The sequence below is a fragment of the Mytilus californianus genome, unplaced genomic scaffold (genome assembly GCF_021869535.1).
Source record: "Mytilus californianus isolate M0D057914Y unplaced genomic scaffold, xbMytCali1.0.p SCAF_10, whole genome shotgun sequence".
NCBI lineage: Eukaryota > Metazoa > Mollusca > Bivalvia > Mytilida > Mytilidae > Mytilus > Mytilus californianus.
Window position 1 is genome coordinate 43,747,727 of NW_026262582.1, and position 17,594 is coordinate 43,765,320.

Sequence of the window (17,594 nt, forward strand, 5' to 3'; positions counted from 1 at the left end):
TTTAGCGAGTCGCAGTTGTCATGTGGCATATAGCCTAATCAAATGAACTGGCATTTAAAGTTTAAAACTTACTTGTAAAAATTTGAAGATACAATTGACCGTTTCATTTTAACTTGAAAATTCATCCCAGTTATGCGTTTCTTTTTTTGAAAGGTATATTTAGCACTATATCTTTAGTTATGTTTTAAATTTTCATAATAAAATCAAAGTTAGTACCAATAAAAACAATAGGTAAAGATTAAAATTGAGAATGGAAATGGGGAATGTGTCAAAGAGACAACAACCCGACCATAGAGCAGACAACAGCCGGAGGCCACCAATGGGTCTTCAATGCAGCGAGAAACTCCCGCACCCGGAGGCGTCCTTCAGCTGGCCCCTAAACAAATATGTATACAAGTTCAGTGATAATGGGCGTCATACTCAACTCCAAATTATACACAAGAAACTAAAATTAAAAATGATACAAGACTAACAAAGGCCAGAGGCTCCTGACTTGGGACAGGAGCAAAAATGCGGCGGGGTAAAACATGTTTTTTGAGATCTCAACCCTCCAATTATACCTCTAGCCAATGTAGAAAAAACAAACGCACAACAGTACGCACAGTAAAACTCAGTTCAAGAGAAGTCCGAGTCCGATGTCAGAATAGGAAACAAAAGAAAATAAACAAAATGACAATAATACATAAATAACAACAGACTACTAGCAGTTACTGACATGCCAGTTCCAGACCTCAATTTAACTGATTGAAAGATTATGTCTTCATCATATGAATATCAGGCACAATCCCTTCTGTTAGGGGTTAAGTATTATACCATCATAAAATATATGAGAAGAACATAACCCGTGTCATGCCAACAACTGGTTTTAGAATAAATATGTTTAATTCCGATGCAAAGACCCTATATGTATTACTGTGTTACATTTATTACCAAGTTTCACTGAAAGTATCATTAAACACAAAAAACAAACTAGCCGACAATAACATTTTAATATTTTTAATTTGACTCTTTTTCTTTCATTTCTTAAACTTTTACTTCGATAGACTGTTGCTGCGTCTTATAGGCTTTGTATAAAAAAAAAGTCTTACTTGATTAAACATGTATAGGTTTGTTAGTTTTTATATCAACGTGTGATTCAAGAAAAAGTGAAATATTTTACTTTTTTTATTTTTAAATAGATACTTGTTTATTCAAAAAAAAAATCCTCGGTTGCCCAGGGTGCAGACATAGGATCCACGTTAACAATTAAACCAAATGCCCGGTAAGCAGGAGGCTAAAAAAAGTCCACCATGTTCTTTAACAGTAACGAAAAGTATAACATGTATAAAAATGATAAATATTCTTTTAAATGACAGTAAATGGAAGAAAAAAAAATCTTTCTAGATTGTAATACTAAATAATAAAACATTATAACATAATCGAGTACCACGCTGAACAATGGACAACGGAAAGTGAAATATTAATAATTTTCCATAACGGAGGCACCGTTCAACATTAGCCCCTAATTTTGGCGCCAAACATAACTGCAAATAGATTTATAAAAAAGTTGTGATCGTTTTTCCATGAATATTCAAAATAATTTAGCATTGACTTCGTTGTTTGAAACCATTTGCGACGCTTTAAATTGCATTGTTTTTCAATTAATCCTAAAATATGTTATAAGCTAAAATATTGTTTGGTTATTCAAATCTCAGACACTATTTTTGGCCACTGCCCTCGTCATCAAATACAAGTAGTTAAATTAAAAACTAAATAGATCTTTGTTTGTTAAAGATGATGTAATATTGTGCCAATATATGTAGACATTGTCTTTCGTAGGAAATTTTCTTGAACACAGGAACTCCATTTAATGATCAGAAAACTTTTAAACGACTTTATACAAAAAAAAGGTTCCCTCTTGATTGCATATGAGTAGTGTTCTTTTCTCGTTGTCATAGTACACAGCACGTGGACTTTCAAGTCCATCTGATTCTGTTAGTAATATTTTACTGTCTATTCCATCATGTTGTATTATTGTTAGATTATTAGAATGAAAACCTACGACATACACGTTATGGTTACTGTCTGCTGCTGCATCGCGAGGACATGTAATGTTGTTACTTTCAAACTGCCATAACTCTTCTCCATTCATAAGGCAACAATGCACTTTGTCAGTGTAGTAGAATATCCTGTCTCTGCTAGTAGTGAGATAAGTTGCGTTATTAGATGATATTTCCAATGTTTCCAATTGTCTTCCTGATAGATCCAGGACATGTATTGTAGTGCATCCACTTACAACATACAGTATTCCATTCTCTTGAGATATTCCTCTAGCACTTTTATGAAAACTGATTTTCTGTTCGACCTTGAAAGTAGTGTTATTCATTATTTCTAAGAATTTTCTTTTAGCGTAAGTCACGACAATACGATTAAAATCCACCGCTGCAATGCAACACGGCGAACCAGAGACCTGAATGTCTCGACTGTGTTCACCTGTATCGCTGAACTCGATTAAAGATTTACATGCGTTATCAGCCATTAATAAATTACCGTTAGGCAAGATGATGCAGCCTGTTATACATGTCACATGCATTTTTGACATTCTGTTTTTCATTGATATTCTAAATGTTTTGATTAACCGAAGCTGTGTGTTGGATACATTTCTTGATGTAGGGACTGGGATACCTATCTGAGCTTCGATTTTGGGGTCTCTGAAATATAACTGAGAAGAATTTTCTGTGATCTTGATTTGGCCAAAATCTTCAACTTCTTTTGACAGTTTTGTGATTATACTATTGAGATTTATGATTAATCCATAATCTTTTGACTCATCCATGGCATCCTTGATGGATTTGGTCTCGCAAATGAGCGACTTATTACCCTGATACGTCCCAAGAAACACCTGTATGTCTGAAGAAAATTGTTTGATGTACAATGTTTGTTCCCTAAGTTTGGTAAGCTTTTCCTCTGCTGATTTTAACTTCCGAAGGATTTTTGCATATTCTGATTTACAAATAAGAGAAATTGATCCTAGTTCCAGGAGTAATTTTTCTTCTATCTTGTCTAAGTGGGAGTTTACTTTTTTCCCGCATTTGAATTATCATCCTTTTTATTTCTAACTCTTGTTTTTCAATTTCCTTTGTAGCGGAATCACGGTTTTTTATGCACTGTTTAAGGCTGCTAAGTGTTCCATCGATTGACCCTACAAGGTCAGACAATGCTGCTCATTGACTGGCATTTCTTGAGACAATATTTATTGATATAACATCGGAACATGGCTTGTGATTTGATGTGACACAAACCATGCAGAGGGATTTGTCGTGAGTTTTACAGAACCACTCAAGATTTTCTCCGTGATTCTCACAAACCTCAGAGATAGAAACATTTTCAATCTTGCGGTAATCTTCAATCGAGATAATCTTATGGTTTCTCGATATTTTGTTTTTTATGTGAGCCTTTTCACAGTCTTCACACAATCCTTCATCACAATTAGTACAGCATCTTCTCGCTTCCTTAGTTGCGTCATCATACCCACATGGACCACAGCAGGGTAATTGAATCGCCGATGCCATAGGAGTTCCTGTAAGGTAAATCAAAATGTGTTTGAACATCATTATCCATTTGACCAATCCTTCATCCGGTTCATAATTTATAAATGTTAAGTTATACCTTTAAATAATCAGGAATTGAATAAGTTTTGTCGAACCAGTTTCTGGTGATAAATAAATGTGAAGATTCATTAGGCTTGGAGAAATTTCAACAATTCAACAAAAATAATTCCGTGAGATTGTTGTAAACTAGGATAAAATTTACTAGTACTGATTTAATATAACACAACCGTATGATGAATGGATATTAACAGTTCTAGTATTATTACTTTTAAGAAATAAAGAGTAGATTTTGCAAACGTTCTGTTGCATTGTCATACAAATAAGTCACGTTTTTCTTAGAAGTTTTCATTTATATATAAAATACATTGAATTAATTCACTGTATTTTTCTTTTTCATTTGATCTTTCTTGTAAATAGAACTTAGTGAATTTTTTTTATCGTGCTACTCGCTTGCAATAGAAAATTATCGCTAGAAACAAAGGGCGCACGTGCCGTTGACAAAGTTAACATTAACAACGTCATACACAAAATATTGATCAACAGACAATCAATGGTCTTTCAAGCTCGGGAAACACCCTCTAGTTAATAATTTATTTTTTCAAGGAAAAAACAAGGAAATATGTCTCTTTTCCAATTTTTTCTAGGTATTGCTATGACTATATGTATTCAGCATTATGATATGGGCAGTAACTTGTTTTTTATGCTGTTACTGTAGACGTCAGCATATATTTAATTGACCGCTATATTTATTTCAATAACAAGGAAGTCATTTTGTATGCACCTTTCAGTAAAACGACCAATATAGGCAAATATGTATGACTGCACGTGCTCCTCCATGAAAACGTTACAATAATGCATATGAAAACAATGATTAGGCTTGAATTAAGCATTGATCGTGCACACATTTTTAGCATTAAAAAGTAAAATTACAAAAATACCGAATTCAAAGGAAAATTAAAAACGGAAAGGTCCGCATCAAATGGCAATCACATTAAACGAATGGAAAACAACTGTCATATTCCTGAATTGGTACAGGCAGTGCCGTATGTAGAAAATGGTGAACTAAACCTGGTATTACAGCTAGCTCAACCTCTTCTGCGCTTCCTACAAGCTATACTTCGGATAACACTTTGATATCCAAATAAAATTACCAGAAAACATTCAATTTTCGAGAAAATCATATTTATCAAACTTGGAAGTGGAATACATGATTACAAGAAAAAAATACACAATTTTCTTCCATTTTTCAATAAATCATGAACTCACAGTGTTTGAAGTAAAATTTAATTGATGATAAAGTTATAAAATTTAAGAAAAGAACAGTAATGATGTGAGAAAGTTCACCTGATAATTGTTAAACTATTTGTCCACACATATTCTAAACGATATTCATTGTCATAAATAGTTAGAAGTCATATGTATAGAGACTCGCCTCCATCTACTTGATCAGAATATGATTAAAAAGCGCGCTATGATAAAAGATTATTAATTTCCGTCCTTGTATATATTTTAGTCAAGTACTGTTGACAGCTAAGATGCACTGAATTCAACCCATAGATAGATGAGGAGTTTATACTTGATGATGACATACATTGAAAATTTACAATTTGATTAACCTTTTTGATTAAATTATATATTAGATATTATGCCACCCCTTGTATCTGAACTTACGTGCTTTAATATGCGTAATAGTCAAACTTATACAGTTTCAGTAACTCGACTTAATTAGTAAAAATGAAATTCTATGCATAACTTATAAAGTCTTCGCAAAAGCGGTTTCTACAGAATCATAATATACATTTTATTTACTTTACTACTCTGGGAGGTTGTTTTTTTAAACGAAAGCTGATGACTATCTTATTTACTATTATAGATATTATTTGTCAGGAGAGATTGTTAATCTACACACGTTTTCAGAATACATTTTGGAAAAAAATATCGATGAAAAATCTCTATTTACATTACATTGAAAACAAATCCTATTTCCTGTTTTCGGAGATTTTATGATAAAAATCTTAGTTTTCGACCAAGAATATTATTTTGGTCATGAAATTTTTGTCAGTTTCCTTTCAAAATGATGTTTGTGGTGTTTTAAATAAAGTTAAACTTGAAAAAATTTCCGGTTTCCTTTTTTTGATGTTTCTATTAAAATCTTTTTTTTTTACCTCGAAAACCTAATTTCCGGTCATGAAATTTAGTCAGTTTCCTTATATTATCATGTCTGTGATGTTAGAACTTAGCTGAATTGCAATGCAAGATGTTGCTTCATTGAGAACATAAAAAACTTTTATTTCCCAATTTTAATTGATTTTTCTCTGTCAATGTATTTGATATTAGGGAATTCCATGTGTCGGGGTATTAGCAATTACCCCGGCAGATGGGAAATATGTCTACAAATAACTCGATTTCCGAGTAACAAATTAGGCGATATGAAAATGTTTGTATTTTTAAACCAAACAAATAGCACCTTAGAGATACAAATATATTTTCTATAGATCAATATCCGAATTCAACTGACAGGCGATTGCAAAAAAAGAACTGTCTGTATATCCGTCTGTTTTTCAGTCCGTATGTCTGTCACAAAATCGTCTGAAACAACAACTTCATTTGTGTTTTGGTTGACATACAAAAGGATAAGTTATGAAATAAAAAGTGAAATTTGTTTAAACAAATTGATTTAACAATAAAGAAAAGTTTCAAACTTTTTCTACTCTCAAAGTCCGATTGGTATTTGTTGCCTGTGGTATAAGTGAATTTGAGATCAAACATATCATGGAAATGATAGCCAATGACAAAACCGTTATGAATGGTTTTCTAAAACGGGTTTAGTTCCAGGTTAACAAATACGAAAACAGCTTAGGGTTTTGAGCAATTTTCAAACTAGCTACAAAAAAACAAAGAATCATGATTCATTTTATTAAATTTCTTTAAAACAAACATTACTTTCACATATATATTTCGACTTCGGCTTGGAAGCTACCTCTAATTTCCAAAACATGCAAATACCTGAAAATGGAACATCAAGTGGTTGCCTCCTATTTTACAGGTTGTTGTGTTATCTTTCGGAAATTATTACTTTAAAATTGTATGCCGAACACTGAACAGCATTCACATTGATATTCCATGTCATTTACATCATATATAAAACATATGAGAAAAAGCATGCATCATTGTATAAATATTATCTGATCTTTGAAACCAAAGAGTCATGTAGGTTCACGGTTGTATTTCTTGTTGCAACTTGTTTACTCATTGTTTGCTTTCATTTATAAAAAAAGTATTTGATGTTATAGTCAAACTCGGTTTCCTGTATCCCCGTGCTTTTTGAAGCTTATTGAAGCGACAAAGAAATCAATCTTCACTCATGAATCATAAACACATGTATATTGTGTTGAAGGTGTATGATTTTTCAAATTTTTGTTATATGGGCAGGATCAAAGGCAATCACGGATCCAGATAACAACGACCATTCATTTTGTGTGAAGGGCATTTTTTTCAAAACAAATTACTTGATTCAAAATTTCTGAAAAAACATTTTCTGTTTCAGAATGTAAGTGAAAACTAGTTTGTTCCAATTGAAAATTGATGAAAAAGATTTTCTTCTTGTATTATATGGGGTGGTTGTTGGCGGCGGGAAATTTATCAATCCAGAGAAAAACACCATGCATCAATTTATGGAAAGAATGATGAAACGTGTATCACAAGTATATTAAGTGTATTTATATATTTATAGTTGTCTATGTCGAAGATTAATTCTTTTTTATTACGTGCCATGATACCAAAATAAAAGGCGAACAGGTGTTTCAGGTTATACAGTGAATACTGACATCGTTACTTAAAATAGAAAGTTAAAAGTTGAAGAATAATCAAATTATTTATGAAAAATTCGCAAATGGTGTCGAAAACATAATATCATAACCAGAGTCAAGATTCTCGTGGGGTCTAAATCGCAAAAAAATGATTATACTTAAACACGTGTTTCACAGTCAGATTGATTGATTGTTTACTCAACGTACTGTTGTAAATTATTTCAGGCACATTCAGTACAATATCATATTCACAATAAATCTCGTTTTATTGATAGTCACCCTTCCTTCCCATGTCTTGAAGGAAATTCGTAAGGTGTTGAAGAATAAGTTTAAATCGCATTCTATTTTCAATAGTACTAATACGATGAGGTTAATCTTCTACAAATCTTTACCTACAATATACCTTGAATAAAATAAAATGTAAGACGTGTTCCATTGTGTTCTCATGGTAGGATGGTGTATAAAACAAAAAGAGGAAGATACAAATGCGGCATTCAAAACTTAGAAATCGCAAATGAGGTGTGCACGATACTACTATCTCAATCAATTAAATTATATGTTGGGAATATATATAGCATATGGATAACTGATTATAATGTTAATCCTATAAAATTAAAAGCACCTCGGACATAAGAACTAAATATTACATATATATGAACGTGTTATTTTCATTTTCTTAATCACTAAATAATAAAGACGCTTCGTCGGATGATTATAAAAGGTTCCTAAAGTAAATAACCGTTTGATGTCCTTGTAGTAATTCCTATCTGATTTTACAATAGTTTTAGGTTGTTGTCTCAATAACGTATACTCCTCATAATTTCTTGATCGTCAAGCCTTATTTTGATGCATTATTTATCCATTGTGCATGACAGACCCGGCATGCAATTGGGATATGATATTCAAATGTTAATCTGATATTTGTATACACATGATGATGACTTTACTTACTTTTCTGGATCAGATTTACATACAAGCTATTCGGTACAAATAAACGTTAAACTGTGCAATTTTTGAGGAATGAAGTACCGTTAAATGCATTAATAAACTATCAAATACATATTCAGGATTTGTTTTTATACGGTTAACATGTGTTGATTTGTACTATAGTATTTAAATTTAAATCATTTCAGCATAACAATACGTCAAATATACATTCATTTTATTGACAATTAGAAACACAATCTTTGTGCAGTAACGTTTATCTATTTATTTTTATTACAAGATTGATCGTTTATATAAATATACAGTGCTAATTTCCATTGTTTAACGCAAGCGTACATTTTAGATAAATAAATTGAATGAAAACTACGGTTCCTTATTTGTGCACTGTGATTAAAAATTCGTATGTATCATTACTTTCATTTGTCTACAACTCTGTCTTGTATTGTTCTGGTCGTACTATTGCAAATATTCAATTTTATGACTGTATCATGTGTTTCCATCAGTTTACCATAGTACTATCACTTTGTTAGGTTAGAAATTAATGGTAAACCTTAGTATTTAGTGTTTTAATGTCTAATCTTACCGTTTTAATTTATTGAGTTAACTGCACGACTCGATTCTCAATTAACAGTGGTAAGATAATCGTTGCAAAGAATCCTGCTCAAACTTTTGTGAAAGACGGTTTTAACTTTGCAGTGTTGCGAGAGTTTATGTTCTATTTTGAAGGCAATTGTAGTGACCTGCAATACAAGTACCGTTCAATTGAGTTTTGTGTTTCTGTCTCTGACCTAGGTTTTCTGTATTTGGCATGTGTAGTGCATCATGACATAAGACATTGTTACATGTATCATGATGAACTTTCGTGCAGGACTGCTTTGTGTATTTTTGACATGGAACTCATGACCAGACTATGACTTTTTGACTCTTGACCTATGCACGTTCAACTTGGGTGTGTCATCATGATACAGTGTGTTCCTTGGTGTATTACCTTGACCTCAAAATATAATTTTCAATTGACCTTCCTTCTGAATATGTGGCATGTAGATGTATTGTCATAAGATGGTGAGTCTAGTGGCACGAGAAACTTCATGTGAGCTTGACCTTTGCCCTCAAGGTACAACTTGTATATTTTGTTTCAATTAAATGGAGAATTGTCTGATTGGCACTCATACCACATCTTCTTATATCTATATTAGATATATAGATATATTTATTAGTTTAGTGTATCACGATGACCCTTTCCTCAAAATCTGCTTTGTGTTTTTTTGACAAGGAACTCCTGACCAGACTGACTTTTTGACTCTTGACCTATGCATATTGGGTGTGTCTCTTGGTATGATCATCTTGACGTCAAGTCAGGAGTCTCTGGTTTTTGTTAGTCTTGTATGATTTTAATGGTAAGTTTATTTTTATGTTTTAGAGTTTGAACTAGCACACATTTTGTCTAGGGGCCATCTGAAGCCCGCCTCCGGGCGAGGGATTTTCTCGCTTTGTTGAAGACCCATTGGTGGCCTTCGACTGCTTTCTGCTCTTTTGACATGTTACTGTCTCTTTTACACATTCCACATTTCCATTCTCAATTTTTAAGAATGTTTGGTTCAAATGAAAACTAAATCCTTTAATTTCCGTGAAAGTCAAGAGAGAACATTTACTGCTTCAGTAGCACCATGTGCTGCCAGGTGTGATAGATAATGCAAAATGTTTCAATCATTTTACCTTAGATTTCATTTCATGGACATGTAGATATGGATAGTCTGTTTTTACATCTTAAAAATTCACACAGAAGGTATACGCATATCAATAAACTAAACTCAGTGCAAAGAACCTTTAAAGTACACTTAGACATAGAGCTCAATCTAGTGAAACACTTTGTTATGCTGGTCACATGTAACTTGAAATATCAATGTCTGTTACCAAACTGCACCGAGATCCTGAAAAAATATGCAAGTTAATTCTATTAGAAGTAGAATTCAATGGAAGTGAATAAGCTGTTTACTGAAATAAATGTAGAATATGTCTATTTGCCACAGATGCCCCTGCTTGTGAAAAATAAAATGAGTAAACTTTCTCATATAGATGCAGGATTTACGTAATTATGACCGTTTTGTGACCATAAGCATTGTGTACAAGTTTTAAAACATTTGGTTGAGGCAAACTGAAGTTAAAGAACGGAAACAACAGATTTAGCATTATTCTTATCTTAAGGCTCCGTGTTGACATTTGTATCATTGGTACTCGTACCACATATTCTTACATCTAATAACTCATGAACAGTGACGCCACCCAATATCGAACTTGATAGATCTGTGTTATGGGGTAATAAGCATTGCGTATAAGGTTTATAACATTTGATTGAGTCAAATTTATTTAAGAGAACGGAAACGAAAAAGTCAGTATTTTCTATATATGTTTATAAAGGGGCATGATAACTCATGAACGATAAAAGTGACGCTACCAAATTTCAAATTTGATTTTGTGTTGTGTAGTAATAAGCATTGTCCAAGGTTAGGGTGATGGTGAGGATCCCTCTAACATGTTCAACCCCGCCTTATTCGGTATGTATGTGCCTGTCGCAAGTCAGGAGCCTGTAATTCAGTGGTTGTCTTTTGTTTATGTGTTACATATTTGTTTTTCGTCCATTTTTTGTACATAAATTTGTCCGTTTCTTTTCTCGTTTGAATATTGTTTTACATTGTCATTTCGGTGCCTTTTATAGCTGACTATGCGGTGTGGACTTTGCTCATGGTTGAAGGCCGTATATGACCTATAGTTGTTAATGTCCGTGTCATCTGGTCTTTTGTGGAGAGTTCTCATTGGCACTCATGCCACATTAGGTGGAGGGTGGGGATCCCGCTAACATGTTTAATCCCGCCTTATTCTGTATTTATGTGCCTGTCCCAAGTCAGGAGCCTGTAATTCAGTGATTGTCGTTTATTTATGTGTTACATATTTGTTTTTCGTTCATTTTTTGTACATTAATTAGGCCGTTAGTTTTCTCGTTTGAATTGTTTTACATTGTCATATCGGGGCCTTTTATAGCTGACTATGCGGTATGGACTTTGCTCATTGTTGAAGGCCGTATGGTGACCTATAGTTGTTAATTTCTGTGTCATTTGGTCTCTTGTGGAGAGTTCTAATTGGCACTCATGCCACATCTCTTTTTTTATATTGTGTATAAGTTTTGTAGTATTTGGTTGAGGCAAACTAAAGTTAGGAGAACGGAACCCATTTTTTGGGACTAGGGTAACACTTTATGCCCCTCCACTATGGCGCAAACACAGAAATTCTGACTATTGTCCTGGTGATACTCGTCCCACTAGCACTGTCATTAACACACACACAATTTTATTATAAAAATATTCAATCTTAATTTTGATTTCTTTATTTTGGGCCGAATGATTATATGCATGCCCTTCACAAGGAGTATCAAATTTGACAAATTTATTGTACATATACATTTAAATATTTTATAGCTTATTTTTCAACTAATTAAGGCTAACCAACTTAAATTGATCATCACTTTCTTTTTATATGTCTTTTAACATTCTGTTTTGAACAAAACGATTTGTTACATATGCTTCACATGTATTTCTATCAAATCTGACATTATTACAAAGCCAATTAAATAGAATTCAGTTGAACTTGAAAATAAATGTGCAATCAAATATATATGCAAGTCGTCAACTTCTTCTTCTTCTTCATCTTTTCTGTAACTTCCTCCTACTAACGAGGAGCACATCCAATAAGGATTTAAAACAGGTTATGGCTTATATACACGGGCACAATAATGTTAATCATCAATAGGGCTTATATTACACGGGTAAAATTGGCGATGAAATCCATTTAAAAATGTTTCACTTTAAAATGCACATATCATACTAAAAGTTTTCATTCTCCATAACACATCTATTTACAAGATAAAATGTTTAAATTTCCGATTGGAATTTTACAGTAAAAATATTGTTGATGTATTAAGTCAACACAACATAGCAAGACCAGTTTAAAAATTATGCTACTTTTAATGTCACTCAGGCAAGCACATCAAGCAAGCACTGCAAACCACATAATTAATTTAGCCATTCCCAGATGTTATACAATCAAGCGTGCGATAGTCCAAGCACAAGGTGAAAATAAAGATTGTTAGGCTACGCAAAGGTATAATAAAAAATTTACTATTACTACTTTGTATTAATTGAGTTCAGACGTTTGGTCAAGTGGCTAGATGCACATATCGTTGGCCAATTGAACGACATGTCCTAATTGGTTGGTTTTAAAACTTCTAGAAATATTAGCGGAAATGAGGGATGAGTAAATGAAAATAAATGAAAACAGAACGACTGAATTAATTAAGGGATGTTCGATATACTGTATATTTCGGTTTATTTTTAAAACCTATACGATGCTTTATTCTGATCAAGTTTCCTAATCAAAATAATTAAAATGAGAAGATAAATACCTTACAGCTTCCTTTACCGTCGATGCTGAAATGTTTAATGTTATAAAACAATTTTAGCGTCTTTGACTTACTCTATCTTTTTATTCGGATAAGTTGGGTTGCTATAACCAAACAACCCGGATGTTGAACCAGTTACCATAGTTTCGAACCAAAGAACCCGGATAGAACCAAGGTTCAGAACCAAAAAAACCCAGATGGAACCAATGTTTAGAGCCAGAGTGCCCGGATATAACCTAATTGCAATCGGAATTCTCATGACTTTTTATACCTTCAACGTATTTTCCAAATCATTTATTTATTTAGTATATTTATATATAATTTTAACGCATTACATTATTCTGGAGATCTTAAAAGTCAAATTAAAACATTATTTTAAAGAAAGTTTTGAAAAAAGTCCATTTCTTTGATTTTTGTTTTTTGAAGATATGTTTGTAAGCTGCAGCGGTTTCAAAGTGTGTTTACAAAATCAAAGTGTTCTGGAGATAGTTGTTTTGTTGAATTAAAGTCAAATTTTATTGGGGGTCTCATTGGGGGGTTCTGATCCCGGATCCCGCTTACTGTTTTGTCAGATTCCCCGCTTACACTATGTACGTAAGCAATTCTCAATTTTTTTTTTTTTTTTGTAATTTCCCGTGTCCCGCTAGACTTCATTTACCGTTTACACGGCACAATAATTTGACATTCACGTGTCACGCTTAATAAAAATCGGCAATCCCGCATCACGCTTAGACCCCAATGAGACCCACTTTATTGCACTCGTCTAGACGAGCTGTTTCTATAGAAATATTCTTTATAGTTTATTCATAAATACTACATTTGCGTTTGAGGCCGCGAATTAGAAATAATATGTCTGTAGTGGATAACCAATGTTTATATTGGAGCTTCTTTTTGGCAACATTATACAATTATGATACAGTAAATTAACCAGATGGAAATGTAGAACATAACGTTTGGCAAACTTGACGTGTTTTCCTGGCTAAGGTACATGTTTACAACGAAATCCATAAATACATTATTGTAAAAGAGAGACGAAAGATATCAAATGAATTTTTAAACTCAGTAGTTGAAAAAAACTGATAATGCCATGGCAAAAGTATTGAAATCGATATAGTTAACGTTGTTTATATAGATATTAGAAGATGTGGTATGAGTGCCAATGAGACAACTCTCCATCCAAGTCAAAATTTATAAAAGTAAACAATTATAGGTCACAATACGGTCTTCAACACGGAGCCTTGGATCACACCGAACAGTAAGCTATAAAGGGCCCCAAAAAATTACTAGTGTAAAACCATTCAAACGGGAAAACCAACGGTCTAATCTATATAAAAAACGAGAAACGAGAAACACTTATGAACCACATCAACAAACAACAACTACTGAACATCAGATTCCATATATAGTATGGATAGTAAAATAAGGTGTTGTATCTAAGTTGATAAATTCGCCCAAAATAAGTTTGGACAAGGTTTGTAGCTATGTGTTTTTGGTATAAAAACATTTGATATTCAGTGCAAACAATGAAAACAATGACAACTAAATATCAAAATCGTGTACCTAAGCGCCTTTTGTTAATTTGCTCTGTAAGATCGCAAAACTTAGAATTCAAAAATAGAAATTGTTACATCAAAATGTTTTACAAATATTTTACTCATCAGAAAGTATGTTGGATAGTAGTTGCTCACGTTAATGTCAGCTATAAATACAATTTATTACTAACTTACAAAATGACAGTTACCTTACTTGTAGGTTCTTTTTCATTTTATTTTTTTAAAACAAACAATATAAAGTTCATACACTTTAAATGCATCTTTGAGATGAGCTGTATGTATTACCGTTTAAAGTAATTATATATAGAGCACTTTCCACATGATGTTCAGATTCATCATAACTTTTTGGCAACTTTTGCCATATTTAAACCACCCGTTTTTCTCCGAGCACATACAAACATGTGCGTCTTTAAAGGTTTTGAAGCATGGCTGGACTTAGATAAATAAAATATTATTGCATTTAAAGTTTCAGAATATATACTTGATTTTTTTTTCATTCTCACAGAAGGTGCCAAAATAAAGTAAGTTTGTTAAAAGAAACATCACAAAGATACTGAACTCCGAAGAAAATTCAAAACGTATAGTCCCTAATCAAAAGCTCAAACACATAACGTAGTTTGAGAAGCTCCCCTTATATAATAAACGAAGTGAACTGTATCGATTTCACATGGATAAAAGAGAGACAATAGGTGATTTAAATAGCAGTGTATTTTCGGTCTAATTTAGGTTTTCAGAAAATGAACATCAAAGTCAAGGTAAGATTTGAATTTTCTGAAATTTAAAATAATAATAACATTTTCATATGTAGATGCATCGTATTTAATTAACAGGGTAGCTTTTGTGGTATAAACACGTTTTTTGTTTAACTTCTGTTGTTGGACCTTATCGGTGAAGTCTTTGTTTACATATTGTTACTAAATGTAGTCAGGATACGTCATGTAAAATCCAATATGGACACTAGGCGACATACACAGTAGTCATATCCAGTAGTAAGTGAAACACGGCTTTTAATAGATAATTAGAATAACAAACTTTCTCTTCATAATGATTTAATTTTGCTTAATTAATCGACATTTAGTTTTAATAATGTCAAGTATGTTACGCGTCTGGCGTATTAAATTATAATCCTGGTACCTTTGATAACTTTTTATGTAAGGGTATGAGTAATTATTCAACAAGTAAAAGCTGCCATAAAAGCTTGCCTGACGTCATGGAAAAGAAATTATTGAATTAGACCAAACACAATATATTAAAACAAATTTTGCTTAAAGTGTATTCAAATCATCGTATGACCTTATGTTGATATTGGCTCTTGAAAACTATCCTCTAGGTCACTTATGCGAGATAAGGATATGTTGATATCTCATTTTTGAATATGTTTGGAATATGTTTTTTATTGCCCAATATTGGCGTTTATACGAGATCAGCACTTTATTACGCCAAATGAAAAATATAGCAATGTACCTAACTCCAAAGTAAATTTAAATTGAGGCAGCCATAAAAACAGACGAAATCAAACGTTAGACTTTATCAACCAATGAATAGACACCAAACTATCATGTTCCTTTTTTTGTGCAAGAGTTTTTCGACAGATATGGTAGTTTAATACAGGTTTTATATGACAGTTGATTTAATATGTTAAAGTATCTTTAAAATTAAGAGGGGCGAAAAATACCAGATGGACATTTAAAATCATAGATCGAAAATGAATTGACAACGCCATGGCTAAAAGAGAAAAAGACAAATAGACAAATTATAGTACACAAGTCACAACATAGAAAACTAAAGACTAAGCAACATGAACCCCACCAATAACTGGGGTATCTCAGATGCTCCGGAAGGGTAAAGTTCGAAATATTTTTTGGCAAAATTTTGTGAGTAATCGGATGTTAACAATCAACATTTTATAGAACGAATTTGTGTTAGTAATATTTGAACATTCACACAAATTATGAAGATTACATGGATACGTACATTTTCTTCCAGCTATCATGGTTAAGGCGTTAGCCTAACGATTGTCCCCTACACCTGATTGCACGATGCGTTTGATACAATCTGTACGAAAAAAGTAGATTATCGATTTTAAGGTAGATCATAGGTAAATATTTCCTCAGATAGAATTTTTTTATACTTTGCCAAAATAAAGATTTTTCTATGCTTTTTCCAAAAATATAATAAAAAGTATGGGTCACCGTGCTATTTTTCAAGCTACGGGTCGTACGAAATTGCACAAATTTGCTTAGATTGTTCATGAAAAAAACACATTTTTGTGCATAAAAAAAATATCTATGAGATAGAATTTTGAAATAAAATATGAGAAGAGTTATCTCCCCTTAAATGGCCAAGCTGAAAAAATGATTATAAAAACACAATTATTTGGTATTTATTTAAACATTTTGAATAATACAATAAATCACCAAGTTTTCTTTCATTAAATAAACAGTCTAATCTATAAATTGCCTATCTGTCTCCAAATTTGCAGATTTGGGCAAAGATCTAGACCGATTGTGTACTGCGATTGTACAATCCAAGATGGCGGTATACCATGAATCTACCTTAATTATTTCCAAAAGAGAGGCAAACGTAGCCACCCAGCCAATTTAATCTGGTTTTAAATGTATTTTCTGACACAGAAATAAAAATACTTCAAAACAAAAAAAAACTTAACAATAAATCAAATACGACCCAATACTTATCCGAAATACACTCTGCTATTACAATTATTGAAGGAAACTTTGACGTAAAGATGTCACAATGTTTAAACGAGATCAAATTCGTTGCAACTTGGTAATTCTTTGATCAAATACGATATAAGATAATAAATACCTTCAATTTCAAATGTACTTCATGAAGTATATTCAAAATCTTTGTATATTGTAGATGGTGTGAGTAAGACATGTGTTAAAGCGGGGGAAAATAATGCAAAGGGAAGCGATGGATTCCTTTGAGCTACTCAACAGACAAATGTCTACAAAAATTACACGGTGTAAATACAACGAAGTAAACGCAAAAGGCGAAACACCTCTACATTTAGCAACCAAAAGTATAAATCTTGGTAGTCAAGATTCCATTGAAAACCTATTGACAAAGGGAGTAGACATCAACGCTCGTAATAAGTGGGGTCAAACGCCACTCCACTATGCTGCAATAGCTGGTTGTTTACATAATATTGAGACCTTGACAAAGTCACCTGGTATTGATATTAATAGCACAGATATAAATGGTTACAATGCCCTTCAGAGTC

At 32.6% G+C, this 17,594-nt stretch overlaps 4 protein-coding genes across 6 annotated transcripts in view; 2 read left to right on the forward strand and 2 right to left on the reverse strand.

Annotated features, from left to right (window-relative positions):
• Window positions 1–17,594, forward strand: part of LOC127718192 (uncharacterized) — a 147,374-nt gene that overhangs the window by 125,341 nt on the left and 4,439 nt on the right. The gene's annotated exons all lie outside the window — the stretch shown is intronic.
• The window catches only part of LOC127718189 (uncharacterized), a 170,431-nt gene that overhangs the window by 120,470 nt on the left and 32,367 nt on the right, over window positions 1–17,594 (forward strand). The window lies entirely within an intron of this gene.
• The window catches only part of LOC127718196 (uncharacterized), a 182,901-nt gene that overhangs the window by 109,040 nt on the left and 56,267 nt on the right, over window positions 1–17,594 (reverse strand). The gene's annotated exons all lie outside the window — the stretch shown is intronic.
• On the reverse strand, window positions 910–5,023 carry LOC127718197 (uncharacterized). The gene is made up of 2 exons (XM_052224172.1): window positions 4,935–5,023; window positions 910–3,559 (listed from the first exon to the last, which is right to left on the reverse strand). The coding sequence occupies exon 2, from the start codon at window positions 2,813–2,815 to the stop codon at window positions 1,865–1,867; it is 951 nt and encodes a 316-aa protein (XP_052080132.1). The 5' UTR covers window positions 2,816–3,559; window positions 4,935–5,023; the 3' UTR covers window positions 910–1,864.